General features: G+C 40.6%; 4 protein-coding genes across 6 annotated transcripts in view; 1 reads left to right on the top strand and 3 right to left on the bottom strand.

Annotated features, from left to right (window-relative positions):
- The window catches only part of LOC104737947, a 3367-nt gene extending 1142 nt beyond the window's left edge, over window positions 1-2225 (bottom strand). Inside the window, exon 1 of one of the 2 annotated variants that reach the window (XM_010458191.2) lies at window positions 1928-2225. In XM_010458191.2, the coding sequence (XP_010456493.2) occupies window positions 1928-2054 (127 nt within the window). In that variant the 5' untranslated portion in view covers window positions 2055-2225. Of the gene's footprint in view, window positions 1-927 lie in introns of those variants that run through there. The other variant, XM_010454902.2, reaches the window with a different exon arrangement.
- LOC104735169 (ER membrane protein complex subunit 1-like) lies at window positions 2422-8142 on the bottom strand. Its single transcript, XM_010454903.2, has 12 exons — window positions 7922-8142; window positions 7464-7591; window positions 7321-7383; window positions 7071-7192; window positions 6756-6871; window positions 5830-6634; window positions 4977-5696; window positions 3650-3871; window positions 3474-3569; window positions 3193-3387; window positions 2997-3110; window positions 2422-2909 (listed from the first exon to the last, which is right to left on the bottom strand). The coding sequence occupies exons 1-12, from the start codon at window positions 8014-8016 to the stop codon at window positions 2649-2651; spliced, it is 2937 nt and encodes a 978-aa protein (XP_010453205.1). The 5' UTR covers window positions 8017-8142; the 3' UTR covers window positions 2422-2648.
- On the bottom strand, window positions 9513-11852 carry LOC104737948 (protein NRT1/ PTR FAMILY 1.3-like). Its single transcript, XM_010458192.2, has 3 exons — window positions 11764-11852; window positions 11433-11650; window positions 9513-9866 (listed from the first exon to the last, which is right to left on the bottom strand). The coding sequence occupies exons 1-3, from the start codon at window positions 11834-11836 to the stop codon at window positions 9513-9515; spliced, it is 645 nt and encodes a 214-aa protein (XP_010456494.1). The 5' UTR covers window positions 11837-11852.
- LOC104735170 (ultraviolet-B receptor UVR8-like) lies at window positions 12167-14792 on the top strand. Of its 2 annotated transcripts, XM_010454904.2 has the most exons (5): window positions 12167-12438; window positions 12541-12717; window positions 13067-13102; window positions 13235-13353; window positions 13434-14792. In XM_010454904.2, exons 1-5 carry the CDS (start codon window positions 12339-12341, stop codon window positions 14661-14663), a joined length of 1662 nt encoding a protein of 553 aa, XP_010453206.1. In that variant the 5' UTR covers window positions 12167-12338; the 3' UTR covers window positions 14664-14792. The 2 variants fall into 2 exon arrangements, with proteins under 2 accessions (XP_010453206.1, XP_019090655.1); XM_019235110.1 differs by lacking the exon at window positions 12167-12438 and having other exon boundaries at window positions 12625-12717; window positions 13057-13102.

Raw genomic sequence — 15165 nt, forward strand, 5'->3', positions numbered from 1 at the left:
GAATAAAACGACTAATTTCAGACTAAAGTATTGCAAGTTTTATTCATGTAAATACGTCGTAACTTTGTCGCAGATTAGTCGCTAAATTTAGCGACTAATACACGACTAAGGCTGATATAATCGTTAAATTGTCGGCAAATTGTCGTCATATTTGGTTACTAAGTTACGACAATGCAACGACAAAGTAACGACAACGCTATATCGTCGTTAAATAGTCGTTATTTAGCGACTATTTAACGACTATACGAATTAACGACAAAATTTTACCTTTAACAGTAATTGGTTTCTAAATAGTCGTATATGTTCATTTAACTGATTATTTAGCGACTATTTATACAGTCGTTGTTGGCCTGTTAAGTTAGAACTTAGAAGTAAAGTAAAGTAATATGTATAGATGACATGTACCAATTTACTCATTGTCAAATCATTATTATTATGAGTTGAGAACCCACAAAACATGATATCAAAGTTCAATTATTTGATACAAGTAAAATTTTTAGTGTCGGTTTTAGAATGTCATACGGCTTGAAACAGATTTTAAAAAAAAATGACTATTTTGGAGAAAATGTGTCTAGATCCTGTACTTCGAAAGTTACAAATAATTAACCTAAAGTTATATAATATAAAAGGTGTCAAAATTATTCTTTGTGAATTAATTAGTTGAGTTGATTATTAAACTTTAAAAACCTTATACAACTCAACTCAAAAAGTCAAAACCAATCATATAAAAACCACTTCCATCAGACCAAAATCATATATACTTAAATGACATACGTACCGTGAGAAGCTAACCTAGGATTGTATAATTAATGAATCTTGTGCGTTAAAACCAGTTCGTTGTTAATAGTCAAATATGTCTTTCGAGGGTAAAAATTTATTCCCACAGTAAAACCTAATAATTTCAACATAAGTTTATATAAAATCTAATAATTAAAAGGGGACTATATAAATTGTAACATATATTATATACACATAGAGATAGGGGAGAGTAGACAGAGAGCGAAGGCCCACACATCTTTAAACAAAAGAACAACAAGCCCGTGACCCCCAAAAACTAGCTTTCAGATTATTATTATTTTTTTGCACCTGACATATTAAATCTCAACCGTTAGATATCATTTTCTTCATGTCCCATTCTGACTCAGATCCAACCGTCCATATTCCTCCAGTGTCTTCAATAGTTGGGTCCCTTTTCTTCTCCCTCTCGCTGTACACTCTCCTCCTTCAAGCGCCAACGCCACCGCCCTCGCCACCTCTTCCGCCGGCGCCACCGCTATCTCCTCCCCGGAATCATCTCCTCCTTTCCCGTATACCACCGAGAGTATGCTTATTGCGTATTCTCTTCCTCTCCCTGCCAGTCTCGCCATCACCGCCACCATCGCCGGCACCGTCATCGCGTGAGCTCGAACCTCCGCCGCTCCTTCCTTCGTCGTGCACATGAGCTCTAACGCTGCTAAGGCGCGCTCAACCGCTGAGATCTCTAGCCCCGCCGCCGTTTCCACCACCGCTCGAGCGGCTCCAGCCTCGACCGCCACGTGGCGGTTTCCTTCGGCGAGGCAGAGCGCGAGGAGGATCTTGGTGACGTATTTGGCTGTTACGATCTTGTTGTTGCTGCGAAGGCAAGAGACGAGGCCTCGCATGAGACCCGGTGGACAAGTCGGATCAGAAGGCGGGTCGGGTACGACGACCCGTTCGAGTAGCTGCAGAGCTAAGAGCTTGTCGGATTCGGAGACGGATGTGAGGTGAAGCTCTGCGATCTGGAATGTTTCTTGGAGGGTGGTGGTTACCGGAAGAGGCGGCGGTGGAGGAAGAGAAGGAGCGGTGGATGGAGTTTGGTCAAGGTGATGAGGGAAGCGCCATTGAGTGAAGCTTTGAGACGTGGAAGTTGAGGAAGAGGAAGATGAGGAGGAGGTGGTGGTTGGTTTACGGCGAGGCTGCTGCTGGTGAGGAGAGGTTGGACTTAGGACGGACTGTGTGCAACGGCGGAAGAAGCCACAAGAGAAGAGAGGACGCGGCGGCGCGTGGGTTTTCGGTTTTTGGTTTGCTTTCATCATCGCTTACTATAGAGCCTAGAGAGAGAGTTTTCAAGTGAAGTTGGAGTGCAGTGAACTTAGTGAAGTGAAGAGTTCTCTTTTTTAAATAGGAGGAAGAAAATAATTGATTCGCACCAAATTTGTCAGGCGTTACACTTGTATTCTCCCTAAGATTATTTACTCGCACATTAAACCATTTAATAATATTTATTATAATCACATGTGTGTGTATGGCTATGGTCCCATGAGAATTACGAAGTCACGATTTTGACGAGGGTTCAAAAATCTACAGGTTTGTTTCACTGGATTTTAATCATTATCTTGAACAGAGGTTGATTTGGGTCTTGAAAATGGAAATTTAAACAGAGGCTTCTACAAAACTTTTGAATTCAGAAGGTTCAGCGCAACTCTAGAATGTGAGAAAAGGTCACAAAGCAAGAGTCTGCAAAGTACTCATTTTCCAAAGCCTAATAACATCAGGATTTAAGTTAAGCGAGCCAATGGTTTTTTTCTCTACGAGTGCCAAAAATGGTTCGTAAACATTCTACAACTGTGAAAGAAAAAAATAAAAGAAAAAATAAAGAGGAAGGCTTTTTAAACCTTTTAAGGATCCAATCACCTCCATTTCTCGCTTAATTCTTTCTTCTCTGAAAGGGCCCAAGTGATGTAGATGGCTGCAACCAGCGCTACAATCGTTATCAGGAGAAGCGCATAGCTGAAATCGTCGGTCAGCGAGTCGTATGTCTTTGAAGGAGCAAGCCTTGTGTAGAAGAGATCCACTCCATAGGCAAAGACGTGTGTTGTTGACTCTAGCTTGGACGGAGCTGTTACTATGCCTTTTAGACCTTCTACTCTGTGGGAGTGTGTCACGTACGACTGAAATATGACAGGTGCATTAGATAACCAAACCAGGGGGGACTGTCTAGTCATAACAAAAATAAGGATAATGGGTTTTGAATGAACCTGAGGAATGATGGGTAATGAATCCGTGAGAGGGATGATTCCTTCTTCTTTTTCCGCTTGAGACGGGTTAAGTGTCCGGCGTGGATCCACAAATCGTTTATCAAGTGCCAATATCTAATCATATATTGAAACAGTTTTTGAGTATCAGTTTTTCAATCCATGGAGGTATCCATATACGAGAAGGAAATATACAAACCTGATCCCCGATGGTACCAATGAGAAGCTGCTTTGATGTTATACCCTTCGCTGTGGATGTCACCGCAATGGTTTTCACGGACTGAGCAAAGAAGTATGACTGTGACTTTGTAAACACTTCTGGTCTAGAGTATGAAGTGATTGGTGCTGTTAGATTGTGCTTTCCCAGAATTAGTTTCCAGACATTTTTGTTCTCCTGCAAATAAAATTAATAACGTTTCACACAGTGCGAACACTCGATCAACTGAAAAATTGTTTTGAGTGTGAACTATGAAGTCATACCGCCCTAGACTGATCATAGATCTCAACGACCGTAACCTCGTACTTGTGAGCTCGAAGATTGAAATAGTGGTAAACAACCCAATTCTCACTGAACACCTGAAAACAATTTGAAAGATAAGAAAGTTGCATTGAATCTTCGACAAAAAGAAATGAGATGAAATTGCATGAGGACTTACTGCATGAACCGGCCCTTGACAGCCTTGATGTGACAGACGGTGCAATATCCGCCCTGTGATGGTGTCAATAAGGTATACTACAAGTGATGACTCCTCCGGTGTAACTGAGCCAATCTCACCAGCACCTTTTGGTGAAACGGTGGCCACAAATAGTAAGTTTCTTGATACGTATTTATACAACAGGTCTTGATCTGTGTTGACTTTGGCTTGTGTATGAACAACCTGGAATGAAAANAACCAAACCAGGGGGGACTGTCTAGTCATAACAAAAATAAGGATAATGGGTTTTGAATGAACCTGAGGAATGATGGGTAATGAATCCGTGAGAGGGATGATTCCTTCTTCTTTTTCCGCTTGAGACGGGTTAAGTGTCCGGCGTGGATCCACAAATCGTTTATCAAGTGCCAATATCTAATCATATATTGAAACAGTTTTTGAGTATCAGTTTTTCAATCCATGGAGGTATCCATATACGAGAAGGAAATATACAAACCTGATCCCCGATGGTACCAATGAGAAGCTGCTTTGATGTTATACCCTTCGCTGTGGATGTCACCGCAATGGTTTTCACGGACTGAGCAAAGAAGTATGACTGTGACTTTGTAAACACTTCTGGTCTAGAGTATGAAGTGATTGGTGCTGTTAGATTGTGCTTTCCCAGAATTAGTTTCCAGACATTTTTGTTCTCCTGCAAATAAAATTAATAACGTTTCACACAGTGCGAACACTCGATCAACTGAAAAATTGTTTTGAGTGTGAACTATGAAGTCATACCGCCCTAGACTGATCATAGATCTCAACGACCGTAACCTCGTACTTGTGAGCTCGAAGATTGAAATAGTGGTAAACAACCCAATTCTCACTGAACACCTGAAAACAATTTGAAAGATAAGAAAGTTGCATTGAATCTTCGACAAAAAGAAATGAGATGAAATTGCATGAGGACTTACTGCATGAACCGGCCCTTGACAGCCTTGATGTGACAGACGGTGCAATATCCGCCCTGTGATGGTGTCAATAAGGTATACTACAAGTGATGACTCCTCCGGTGTAACTGAGCCAATCTCACCAGCACCTTTTGGTGAAACGGTGGCCACAAACAGTAAGTTTTTAGATACGTATTTATACAACAGGTCTTGATCTGTGTTGACTTTGGCTTGTGTATGAACAACCTGGAATGAAAAATCGTATGCAAGTCAGATTAAAAAATAAATAACCAGTTACTGAGCTTCCATTCTAGAAACACCAACTCTCAAGATGAAACACAGCAATCTTGTGTATATGTTTTGTATTAGAGAAGCGTTGATTTAGAAACCATAATTTATACCTCATTAGGTTTTCGTGTTAGTGTCGAAATAATTTTCTCTGATTCCGAAGGAAACACAACAGTCCAAAGTTCTCTGGTTGTAAAGCAGTACTCATCTGCAGTCTCACCAGAGCAACTGCTCTTCATTACGTGTCCTCTGATAATACCATCATCTGCCCCAACAGTGTACCAATATATATTTTGAAACTCGCGTTGGAAGATGCTGAGAGCCTCTGAAGTTTTCGGATACAAGTGGACGTGGCCAACAGTATCAGCTATTAGATGTAAACGTTGTTCCGTCGAGTCAGTGAATGGAAGAGGCAAAACTTGCACAACAGAGTGACCAATATCTGAAGAGGTAATCTTCTTTCCCGTGTATACATCTACAAATGAAAGTACACCAGGCGCACTTGAATCTGATCCGCACCTGCCAACTACAAGCACAGAAGGATTTTTGTCCATGGCGTGATGATGAGGGACCTGCCATTGGTACAAGCTAATGCCGTTTGGACGTTCACATGCTTGTGATTTTAGCAGCATGGACCAGACAATCCTCCCGTCTCCAGTGTGCAGAGCAAAAAGTTTTCCAGCTCGAGTAAGTGCTAAGATTAGTTTCCGGAAGCCATTATGGTCGCGGGTCAGTTTGTTCTTTCCAGAACTCTTCACCCTCAATTCTTGAATTGCTACCACGTCCTCTGGGCTTGCTAACAACAAGGATCCCTTAAGCTTTAGCACATGCCCCTACCAAAGATTAAGAGAGAGTTAAACTGATTAGGGTGAGAAAAACTACTAAAACACACCAAATACACAACGAAACAATACAACTGTGGGGGAATTAAGAAAACGCAAGCAAGACATTTAAGACCGTTCATACCTTAAGCCACTCAAAGAGAGTGTGCTCCACTTTTGCCACTGATACACCATCCTTTTCTACAGGGAGTTCTGCTGTTGTAACGTCAGTCACTGAAGCCAGGCCTTCTTCTCTACTCCAAACAATCGCCCCTTGTTGCAGTAACAAGAGTGAGTGATCTTCCATCACAATAAGAGCCCTGAATCCATTACTCCTGTCTGTCCTGATATAGTTGTTCATGAAAACTTTATGGACACGCCCCCTATGTTGGTCCATTTGAATGGTCTCTCTGAGCAATACATTATCCAATTCATTGACAAGTTTCACCATGAGGTGAATCTTGCTCCCTTCATGATGAACTGAAGCAAAGGCTTCTTGATCGTCTGCAACTGGAAGTGAATCACTCATGGCTGTTTCATCAGATAATGAGTCTACCACCTCCAACTTTCCTTCGCCACCAACCTTCACAAATATAGTGCGTTTGTTGACTTTTACAGCAAGCATATTGCTAAGAAGAGGTGATAAAATCTCAGCGTTTCCTGAATTCTCAACAAGATCTGAGACAGGGGTCTTCTGGAAGCTAATATCTCCATCTATGAAGCCAATAGTAACCAAAATTGACTTCTTCGAATCAAGAACAACAACTTTATCGCTTGAAACTGATGAAATTTCGCCAGAGAATCCACCAGGGAAAACCATACTTTTTTGTGCCACTACCTCTCCAATTTTGGAATCAATCTGATAAACAACAGCCTCAGATAAATTAACGAATCCCAGCACATAAATTACAGTACTTCCAAGAGGTTGAAGAACCCGCTGAACTTCAAACCTGCAGGAGGCACCATAAAACACATAGAAAATATTACTAAACACCAAAAAACATTATAATATGCAGACAATGTCTGCACTCAAAGCAACCTCATTTAAATATACAGTGACGGTTGTCATACCCTTCCGCTGTGAAATCCTTTTCCCACAGGACCTCACCATCTATAGCAGAAACAGCATGAAGGTACCCACCACCGAAAACAGTAATAGGGTAGTCCTTGTCAACCTTCAAATTTATCTGCAAGATATCTCTAGTTCATTAATAAGCAACCACGGAAATGATAACGCAACTAAGAATTCATCAGATAATATCATTCTTTGATGGCCTATAAATCAAAGTTGTTGTTTTCTTATAAAAAGAAAAGGACAGTAAAAGTTGTCCTCCTTTTTAAAGAAACTAGCAGAACTCCTACGCTTGTATTAATATTATTACTTACCGGCACCGATAACAGTGACTTTGAATGATGTGCACTACTCAAGGCTGTTTCCCACACCATTTGGCCATCAGGAAGGTTCCAGGCTCTTAGAGTACTCCCTTCTGATGAAAGAGTAATAACATCTGAAACAAATTGAAGCCAAGAAAATAGAGTTCAAGATTCTAGTTTATTACTGTTGCAGGAGAAAGCAAATATTATGTTTGGTCCACCCAAGCATAGTTGATCCACATGTATGAAAGATAATTCTTACATTTTCCCAAGGCAATACCAACCCCATCGATAGCGTCCTTTGTCCCGAGAACATGCCTCCAAACTGTAACAAATCAGAAAACAAAGTTAGAAACAAGGAAAAAAAAAAGAACACAGAGATATGAACATGAATATACTACTTACATATCTCCCCATGTCTGAGATCAAGTGACGCAACAACATTCTCCTCGGTAGAGACGATAACACGCTTCCTCCCAGTCTTTTGAGTGTGGAATACTGCATGCTTCACTTTCCCGATGTAACGTTGGTGCCTACAACAATACAACAGTAACTCTCTATCAATTGAAAACACTTCTATGTAGTAATATATAAGCAGCTTAACTCGATCGCATCTCAAATTCACTAGTGTTGGAACCGGATCCTTCCATGAATCAGACTACAAACACAATTCTCTAGTTAATGAGATCTAAAAAAAACACTAAATTACATATTCGAAATACACTGCGGATTGGATTTAATCAGATTGGCGAAAAGCTCTACTTAGACATCTTAAATCGACTAATTCAGTAAGTAAAAACTTCGAAACTATTCTGCTCCAGAGAAACAAATAGAGAGAGACTGAAGAAGAGAGGAGTTTTTACCAATCGGCGAGGCCGGCTTGATCTTCATAAAGGGAGAAAGATACAATTGCAGATGATAAGAAGAGGAGAAGGAGAAGAAAAACCCTAATCGCCATAGCTTTGACGATTGCTGACTAAATTATCCTCAGGCCTCAGCAGATCTGGGCAGATATGAAAGAGAGTTTTTTTGGTCTGGATGATTAAATCGTGGGAGGCTTTAACCGAAGCCAAACAAGAAGGTCTTCTTCTTCTTCTACAGAACTAAGCGAATATTTATTTTTTTTATTTTTTATTTTTATTTTATTTTGTTGCTCTCACCTAGCCAATACTTTAAATCCACGTATGCCATGCAACATTTATCACAATAATAATTAAAAAAAAAACAATTACAACTATTGTTAAACAATTACACCTATTACTTACAAACCATATAAACAAATTTGTTAAATTTCTGAAGGAAATACATCACAATTTTTAAAAAATGTTTTTTTACTACATTCTACACAGATATGTTCGTGTCGTGTACTTGCGTATAGTTATAGTACTGTTGACTTTAAGAATTTATTAGTTCCGAATGGTTTGGTTAGCTGTAAGAACTACGGAGCGTGCTGGAAATAAATGGCATTAACCCATTCAGAACCTTGGAATATCACCATTCAATTTGTTTGATTACTTCTTATCCGAGTTAAAGATCCAATCATGAGTTAAGTTTTGTGTGTGCTATAAGATTTATTCAAAAAGTTAGACAAGTCGAGAGAGAATTGTAGGCGCGTGGATCTCACTCGCGGCGATTTTCTCTCACTAACTTTTCTTCTTCTAATCACAAACCCTTGCACTGTCGTTGGGGGTTCTCCGTCGATTCCGGCGACGAAGAGAGCCCCAGGGCTCATGGCGCTTCATACGTTAACTGATGCGTCAACAAGGTAAAAGCTTTGTGATCAAAATCAAGGGAGCAGTGGAAGGGAGAAGTTTCCTCGACACGCCAACAGTAAGAGCTCTATCGGTAGTGGTGCGACGAGGAGTAGAAGAGGGAGATTCACGGCAAGGATCGAGAGAGGAAGGTGGTTAGATCTGAAGACTGGAGATTCTGGAAGTTTCTTAGGGTTGTTGTTCGATAGGGGAGGTCGTCTACGGCAAGGAGGAGCTAAGCCACCGTCAAAGAGTTCAGATCTACTCCCTACCGCCTATCTCTTCTCACATATGAGCATGTATCTCTTCGACAATGGAAGCTCAAATCTTTTCTTCCTCCTCAAAGCTGCTCTACAGTGGGGGGATGGCAACGGATCTTGGATCACCATCTCCGTTTGATTCGCGTCGTCCATGCTCGTCGGAGGTCCTGTTCCAATGAGTATCCGCAATAATATGGACGGCGGCTCCAACTGTGTTCTTCAGTTGGAGATTAGGATAAACGAGTGCCTGTTTGATTCCGGTTCGTAATTAAACTCGGGTCAATTTTGATTTATACTTTTACTTGGTTTGATGTATGTGGTTTAGACCTTTGGGGGTTGTAATGAACCTAAATTCGGAAATAGTCCATTGGACATTTATTTATAAAATTGAATACCTTTTAACAAAACAAAAAATAATTACAATTTTTTTTTCACACTTTTCGTTATAAGTTACATTTACCATAATATTTGGTACACCACACGAGATACAGAACATTGAACACAGATAATCCCACCAAGAGCCAGTGGTAATAGTCCAAGTGTCCCTCGTCTATGTTCTCTGTGATCCAGCTCCCGTAGGTGGCGACGTCTACGATGGTGATGATCCAGGATGAGATGAGGCTTGCGGCGGACATGCCGAGGCCGGAGAGTGTGGTGGCGACGCTTGACATGGATTTGGGGAGCTCAGAGTAGAAGAACTCGTTCTGTGCTATCGTATTAAGTGCTTCCGAAATGCCTCCTAGTATCATGTACGGTAATAGCCACATCGCCGACAACATCGTACCTCTCTCGTCTCTCTAGTGAACCAAAACCACAATTCTACCATACTTTTAGATTCAACTTGTTTATTAGAAAAACAAATAAAATGGAAAACAGCTAACCAAAACAAAAAGCAGTGACTGGCAAACCAAGCAAAATTGAACCAAAATCCGGATTGAATACTTACAGAGGTATTTTTTCTGGCGTGCTCCACAGCGGCAAGAGTGGAGATGCATAGAACTGATATTACATAACCAGCTCCCATTCTCACCATAACTCCCAATCGGAACGGCTCTTTTAGAGCCCAAGAAACTAACGGGACGATAACAAGATCGTAAAGAACAAGGAAGAGCACGAAGGAGATGACCAAGAAAATGCCATAAGAGCCTGAAGGAATCTGTAAACCCTGAATGAAGGTGCGGCGATCCATGGCCTTAGCTTGAAGGACTATAAAGGAGACTTGGCAACCCGTGACAAGTGACAAGATGATTCCCGTTGACCAGATGGGTAGGACACTGATGAGAGATTTAAGATCTTCTACTTGTTGAACCCTACATAGCTGCCATGGATTGCTTGAGTTCCCTGTTAGGGTTAGGTCTTGCTTGGGTTTACTTATGACGCAAGCTTTATTCAAATACCTATAGTAGAAAATAATTCCAAATGTATCAGCCGTGGCATAAATATATTTTTGGGGGAAAAATCAAGATGATTAATTATATACATCAACTATTACTAGTTACTATAATATAATATACCTTAATTTCTGGCTAGGAATTGAAAAAGAAGAACCCCTTTCGTGATGCTACGATATAATATGCTCCTCCGATGACAAATCAACGTGTCGGTTTCTGTAAGCAGCAACGAGAACCTGGAAAAGTCCAGCGACAAGGCCGGACTCACACTGAAACCTTACATAGTACGGAGAAGCCGCGAAGAACAAAGCGACGGATAGAACCATGGCAGCGACAGAGACTCCAAAACCAATCTGCCAACCATACGTTGTCTGAACGAAGACCAACAACGACTGAGAAAGAAAGCATGCGAGCATGACGGAGAAGTAGTACCAGTTGAAGAGGGTTTCTACGGCTGACGTGGCGGTACGTGATGTGTGGTTGGGTTGGAGCTGGTCGGCCGCGAAGGCCAAGCAGGAGGACCTGACGCCCCCAGCACCGATGGCGGTGAGGGAAAAAAAGGAATATAGGAGAAAAAGTTGGGAGCACTGTGGTGGTGGGTTGGCATACGTGTGTTGATTTATCGCATTCTGGTCGAATTGTTGTTGTCAACCATAAAAAAAAATCATTCCCTGTGTTGTCCATTTGTTATATATTAGTTTGAATATTATTTTTGGTTCACTTCGATTGTGGTGAGGCCTAAGGGGAAATTGGAATATATAGGATGTTCATCAACTAACATGCAAAAAATATGATTAGTGTGATGAGGACTTAAGGAAAACAATACGTGAATTAATCTTGTAATAATCCTTAGAAAAAAATAGTTAGAGACGAGAAAATGAATGGAAATCAATTTGTTGTAGTTCTCACTGGTAGGTTCAGATGTATAATGTTTCCACTTGTAAGGTTGATATAAAAATATAAAATATGTACCAGAAGGCTGATGGAGGATCCAAACCCAATCAGAGGAAACCGACCCGTGTAAGAATCCGCAATAAAAGCACCAACAAGAGGGAAGAAATTGGTGGCGGCAGACCATAGGAAGATGATGTTAGCCGCTTCCGCTGTTCCCATGCCGTATTCGACCGTTAAGAAGAGTATCATGTTTGGTACCAATCCAAAATATGCAAGTTTCTCCAACGCCTGACTTGCTATCCAAAACCATTTAACCAAGAATTATTATAGAAAGAAAAAAAAAAACTATCTATATTCATCTCCTTTGAATATGGAGTGTTATAGCTAGATATACGAGAAGTAATCATACCAAGAATAAAAGGAATGGTCGGAATACTGCGTTTCGAGATAGGTCTTCCGACGAGAAGAGCTTCTTGATCCATATTTTAATTTCGAAATTTTCGACTCTTGGTGGTGTTGGTATACCTTATGTTAACATAGTTCCTTGTCATGTCTTGATCAGGAAATCAAATAAATAAGTGTTCTACCTAAGTGGACCCTCTTTAAAGTTTTGGTGCTCCTGTATTGTTCGTTTGTGGCATGAATCTTTTTATAACAGCAAACGAGACATACACCTTTCTCCGTTAGAATCATAAATAAATTAATTCATCTCCTTTTACAAATGGGCCTAATTATGTTTATGGGCCTATTCCAATAAATCAGAAACATGGCATTCAAACAGTACTACTACTAACGCTGCTGAGAACTGAGAGAGTCGACTGTGTGTGACTGAAGATATTTTGGGATAATTTGTCGTCTTTTGATCCGTGAAAGCTTCAAGAAATTTGTGCATAAGCAAACTGAGCACAAAACCTTATCCGTTTACAAAAAAAAAAAAAAAAAAAAAAANAAAAATCCCACCGAGAAATCCTCAAAGCAGTAGCAATGGAGGAGGATAAAGCGGCGGCGTTACCGATTTCTGAAGATTTATCCCGGAAAATAATCTCTATTGCCGCCGGTGAAGCGCATACGATCGCTCTGACCGGTAATTAGAAAAAGAAAAAAAAAATCCACAGCAGCTTCATTTCAGTTATGTTTTCTTGAGTTTGAATTTTTTTTGTTGTTCTTTGGAATTTGTTTTTTGAAGGCGATGGATGTGTTTACTCATGGGGAAGAGGGATGTTCGGCCGTCTTGGTACGGGTAAAGAATCGGACGAGCTTGTTCCAGTTCGAGTCGATTTCGAGTTCCCTGATCAAGTAGCTAAAGATCGGGCTCGTATCGTTGGTATCGCTGCTGGTGCTTATCACAGTCTCGCTGTCTCAGGTGGTTTCTTCTATTCTCATATGTTTAATTTTTCACTCTTCTTCTATTATTATTAGCTTGTGCTGCTGATTTGCTCTAATTAGCTCCAATGCCTGTTTTTTTATGAACTTCCATTTTGTGAAATTAAAAAAGTATGCTTGAAGTGTATATGTATAGTAACGTTTTAGCTTAATTAAGTTGGAGTTTCTTGATTTTTGTTAATTGAATGGGCTTATAGGACCATTGTACGAACATATAAGCTCTGTTCTTGTTTATGTTATATGATATTGATATGATTAAGGATCTCTATTGACCATTATCTTGTTTTTTTTTTTTGTTTTGTTTCTTTTGCCTTGTAAGCTTTTGGCAGATGATGGCTCGGTTTGGTCTTGGGGCTATAACATTTGTATCCTCTTTATTTGAGTGTTACCGTTTCTATAAGCTTTGTTCGTTCTTTATGTATGTCAAGTTTAGTGTTCTGTTCTCTACATTGCCTGCTACAAATCTATAATGTCTTCAATCCTTGACTGATAAATGGATGGCCAACTTGGTTTTGATGGGGAGAACTCCTTGGCACCATACTTGATAAAAAGTTTCTTTGAACAAGAAGGATCTAGTTCCTCTCTAAATGATTCAAAGGCCAGATCAGATTTGAAGGTATGGTCCTGGAAACGGTTTAGTGTCGGTTTATATGTCAAAAAAGCCTGAACCATAATAGTTTCCTTTACGCTTGTTAGGTTTGTACTGTCAAGGCCGGATCCATGATGTCTCTTGCCATTGATAGTGTTGGAGGTCTTTGGATGTGGGGGAATGTTCCTCCACAAGACAGTGGGACTGAGCCTCCTGTCTCTTTTACTGGCATCCCGATTCCGTTTCCTATACCCGAGTTCCATGACCGGACTGTTTTGAAGGTAGCATGTGGGGATGAACACGTTGTTGCCCTCGTTGGTCCCTGTGGGATCCACAAAGACAACAATTATGATGATTCTGTTTTGTATTCTTGGGGAAATAATCATCGTGGCCAGTTAGGACTTGGGGATAGAGAAAGGCGAGCAATACCTCAGATTGTGGAGACATTTAACCAGGACTCTGGTCTTACAGTCTACGACATAGCTTGTGGTGCTCATCACACAGCTCTTCTCACCTACAGGAAGGAGACACCGGAAGGACCGAGCATTTGCTGGACATTCGGCTTTGGCGAAAATGGTCAGCTTGGGCATGGAAGTACCAAGAGTTCATCGATACCAGAGCCAGTATCAGAGCTCCCTGAACACTCTTATTTAGTTTCTGTAGACTGTGGGTTATTCCACACAAGCGTGGTGTCATCTGAGGGATATGTGTGGTCATGGGGAATGGAGAGAGGTTTAGGGTTATGCCCCGATGTCAACTTCACAGAGGTGGAAGCAGGAGATGACAGTGTTCCAAGAAAAATTTCAGGTGGGTCAAAATTTCGTGACCCGGTGCAAGTTTCTTGCGGGGCAGCACATACAGTTCTTGTGGCAAATGGTGGTTACAAGCTGTGGTCTTGGGGAAGAGGAAGAAATGGAGTGCTCGGGTCTGGGGATGTTAGCGACCATTATGTCCCTACTCTCGTCTTCTGGCCGAATGAGCTGAAATCGGAGAAAGAAGAAGTACCTGATGCTGAAAAAAGCGCATCAACCGAGGAGATGAAACGGCTAGAATCAAAGCTAATGGTGATGGAAAGATATGCAAGCATACTCCATGGATCCATATTTGGAAAACCGTTTAACGAAGAAGAAGATATTCCGTATTCATTACGGGTATCAGGGTATTTCGATATGGGCAAAGAGTGGGGAGAGATGCTGGAGAGTGCTGATAAGAGTCAGCTTATGAGGCTTCAAGCTTTCTATGTAGACATGATTGGTAGGGTTAAGGACAAGGTGTTGCAGAGAAGGATTCAGGAGATTATGAAAGATTGTCTTCAGTCTTCAGCCCCTAGACATTAATTATTATCACCTGTTGTGTTCTAATAGCCTACTACATTCACTTAAAACTGACAATATATAGTTTTATCTTCAGTTTCTGTGTGTGTTTTGGGAAAATGATGAGAACAAGATTTGGTTTTGGTGTTCTTAGTTCGACGTAATGCCTGACATAAGAAAGCTGATTAACTGGTTCGACCTGGAGGCCATATAGGATAGTAAAACTAATTGATATCCTGTAAGGCTGTAACTACTATATATCCAAAATATGTGCTGTTATGATACTATTTGTGCAAATACACAATACCTCTTCTCATGGGCTGGTTTGGCACACGTAGCTTATATAAATCTTCGACACTTCATTACCCTCTCTATATTTTCTTTGATTACCTTCAATACCTCTTCTCAAGGTGACTATTTGGTAGAATTTGATTAAATTCTTGGTTCTTTCATAACCTTTCAAATAGTCACCTTGTTTGTAAAAAGCTCTTCTAGTTGCAATAAAGGTTAACATAACAATCAGAAA

Source organism: Camelina sativa, chromosome 13, assembly GCF_000633955.1.
Source record: "Camelina sativa cultivar DH55 chromosome 13, Cs, whole genome shotgun sequence".
Taxonomy (NCBI): Eukaryota; Viridiplantae; Streptophyta; class Magnoliopsida; order Brassicales; family Brassicaceae; genus Camelina; species Camelina sativa.

Excerpts from the sequence above, each read along its gene's own strand:
- LOC104735169 (XM_010454903.2), bottom strand. The coding sequence starts at position 8,016 with ATGGCGATTAGGGTTTTTCTTCTCCTTCTCCTCTTCTTATCATCTGCA. Across the intron at positions 7,384-7,463 it reads TCTCAGACATGGGGAGATAT|TTTGGAGGCATGTTCTCGGG; the intron begins GTAAGTAGTATA and ends GATTTGTTACAG. Across the intron at positions 3,570-3,649 it reads GTCAAGGGCCGGTTCATGCA|GTGTTCAGTGAGAATTGGGT; the intron begins GTAAGTCCTCAT and ends AATTGTTTTCAG.
- LOC104737948 (XM_010458192.2), bottom strand. The coding sequence starts at position 11,836 with ATGGATCAAGAAGCTCTTCTCGTCGGAAGACCTATCTCGAAACGCAGT. Across the intron at positions 11,651-11,763 it reads GACCATTCCTTTTATTCTTG|CAAGTCAGGCGTTGGAGAAA; the intron begins GTATGATTACTT and ends GGTTTTGGATAG. Across the intron at positions 9,867-11,432 it reads GATCCTCCATCAGCCTTCTG|AGAGACGAGAGAGGTACGAT; the intron begins GTACATATTTTA and ends TTGGTTCACTAG.
- LOC104735170 (XM_010454904.2), top strand. The coding sequence starts at position 12,339 with ATGGAGGAGGATAAAGCGGCGGCGTTACCGATTTCTGAAGATTTATCC. Across the intron at positions 13,103-13,234 it reads GTCTTGGGGCTATAACATTT|ATGGCCAACTTGGTTTTGAT; the intron begins GTATCCTCTTTA and ends ACTGATAAATGG. Across the intron at positions 13,354-13,433 it reads AGGCCAGATCAGATTTGAAG|GTTTGTACTGTCAAGGCCGG; the intron begins GTATGGTCCTGG and ends TACGCTTGTTAG.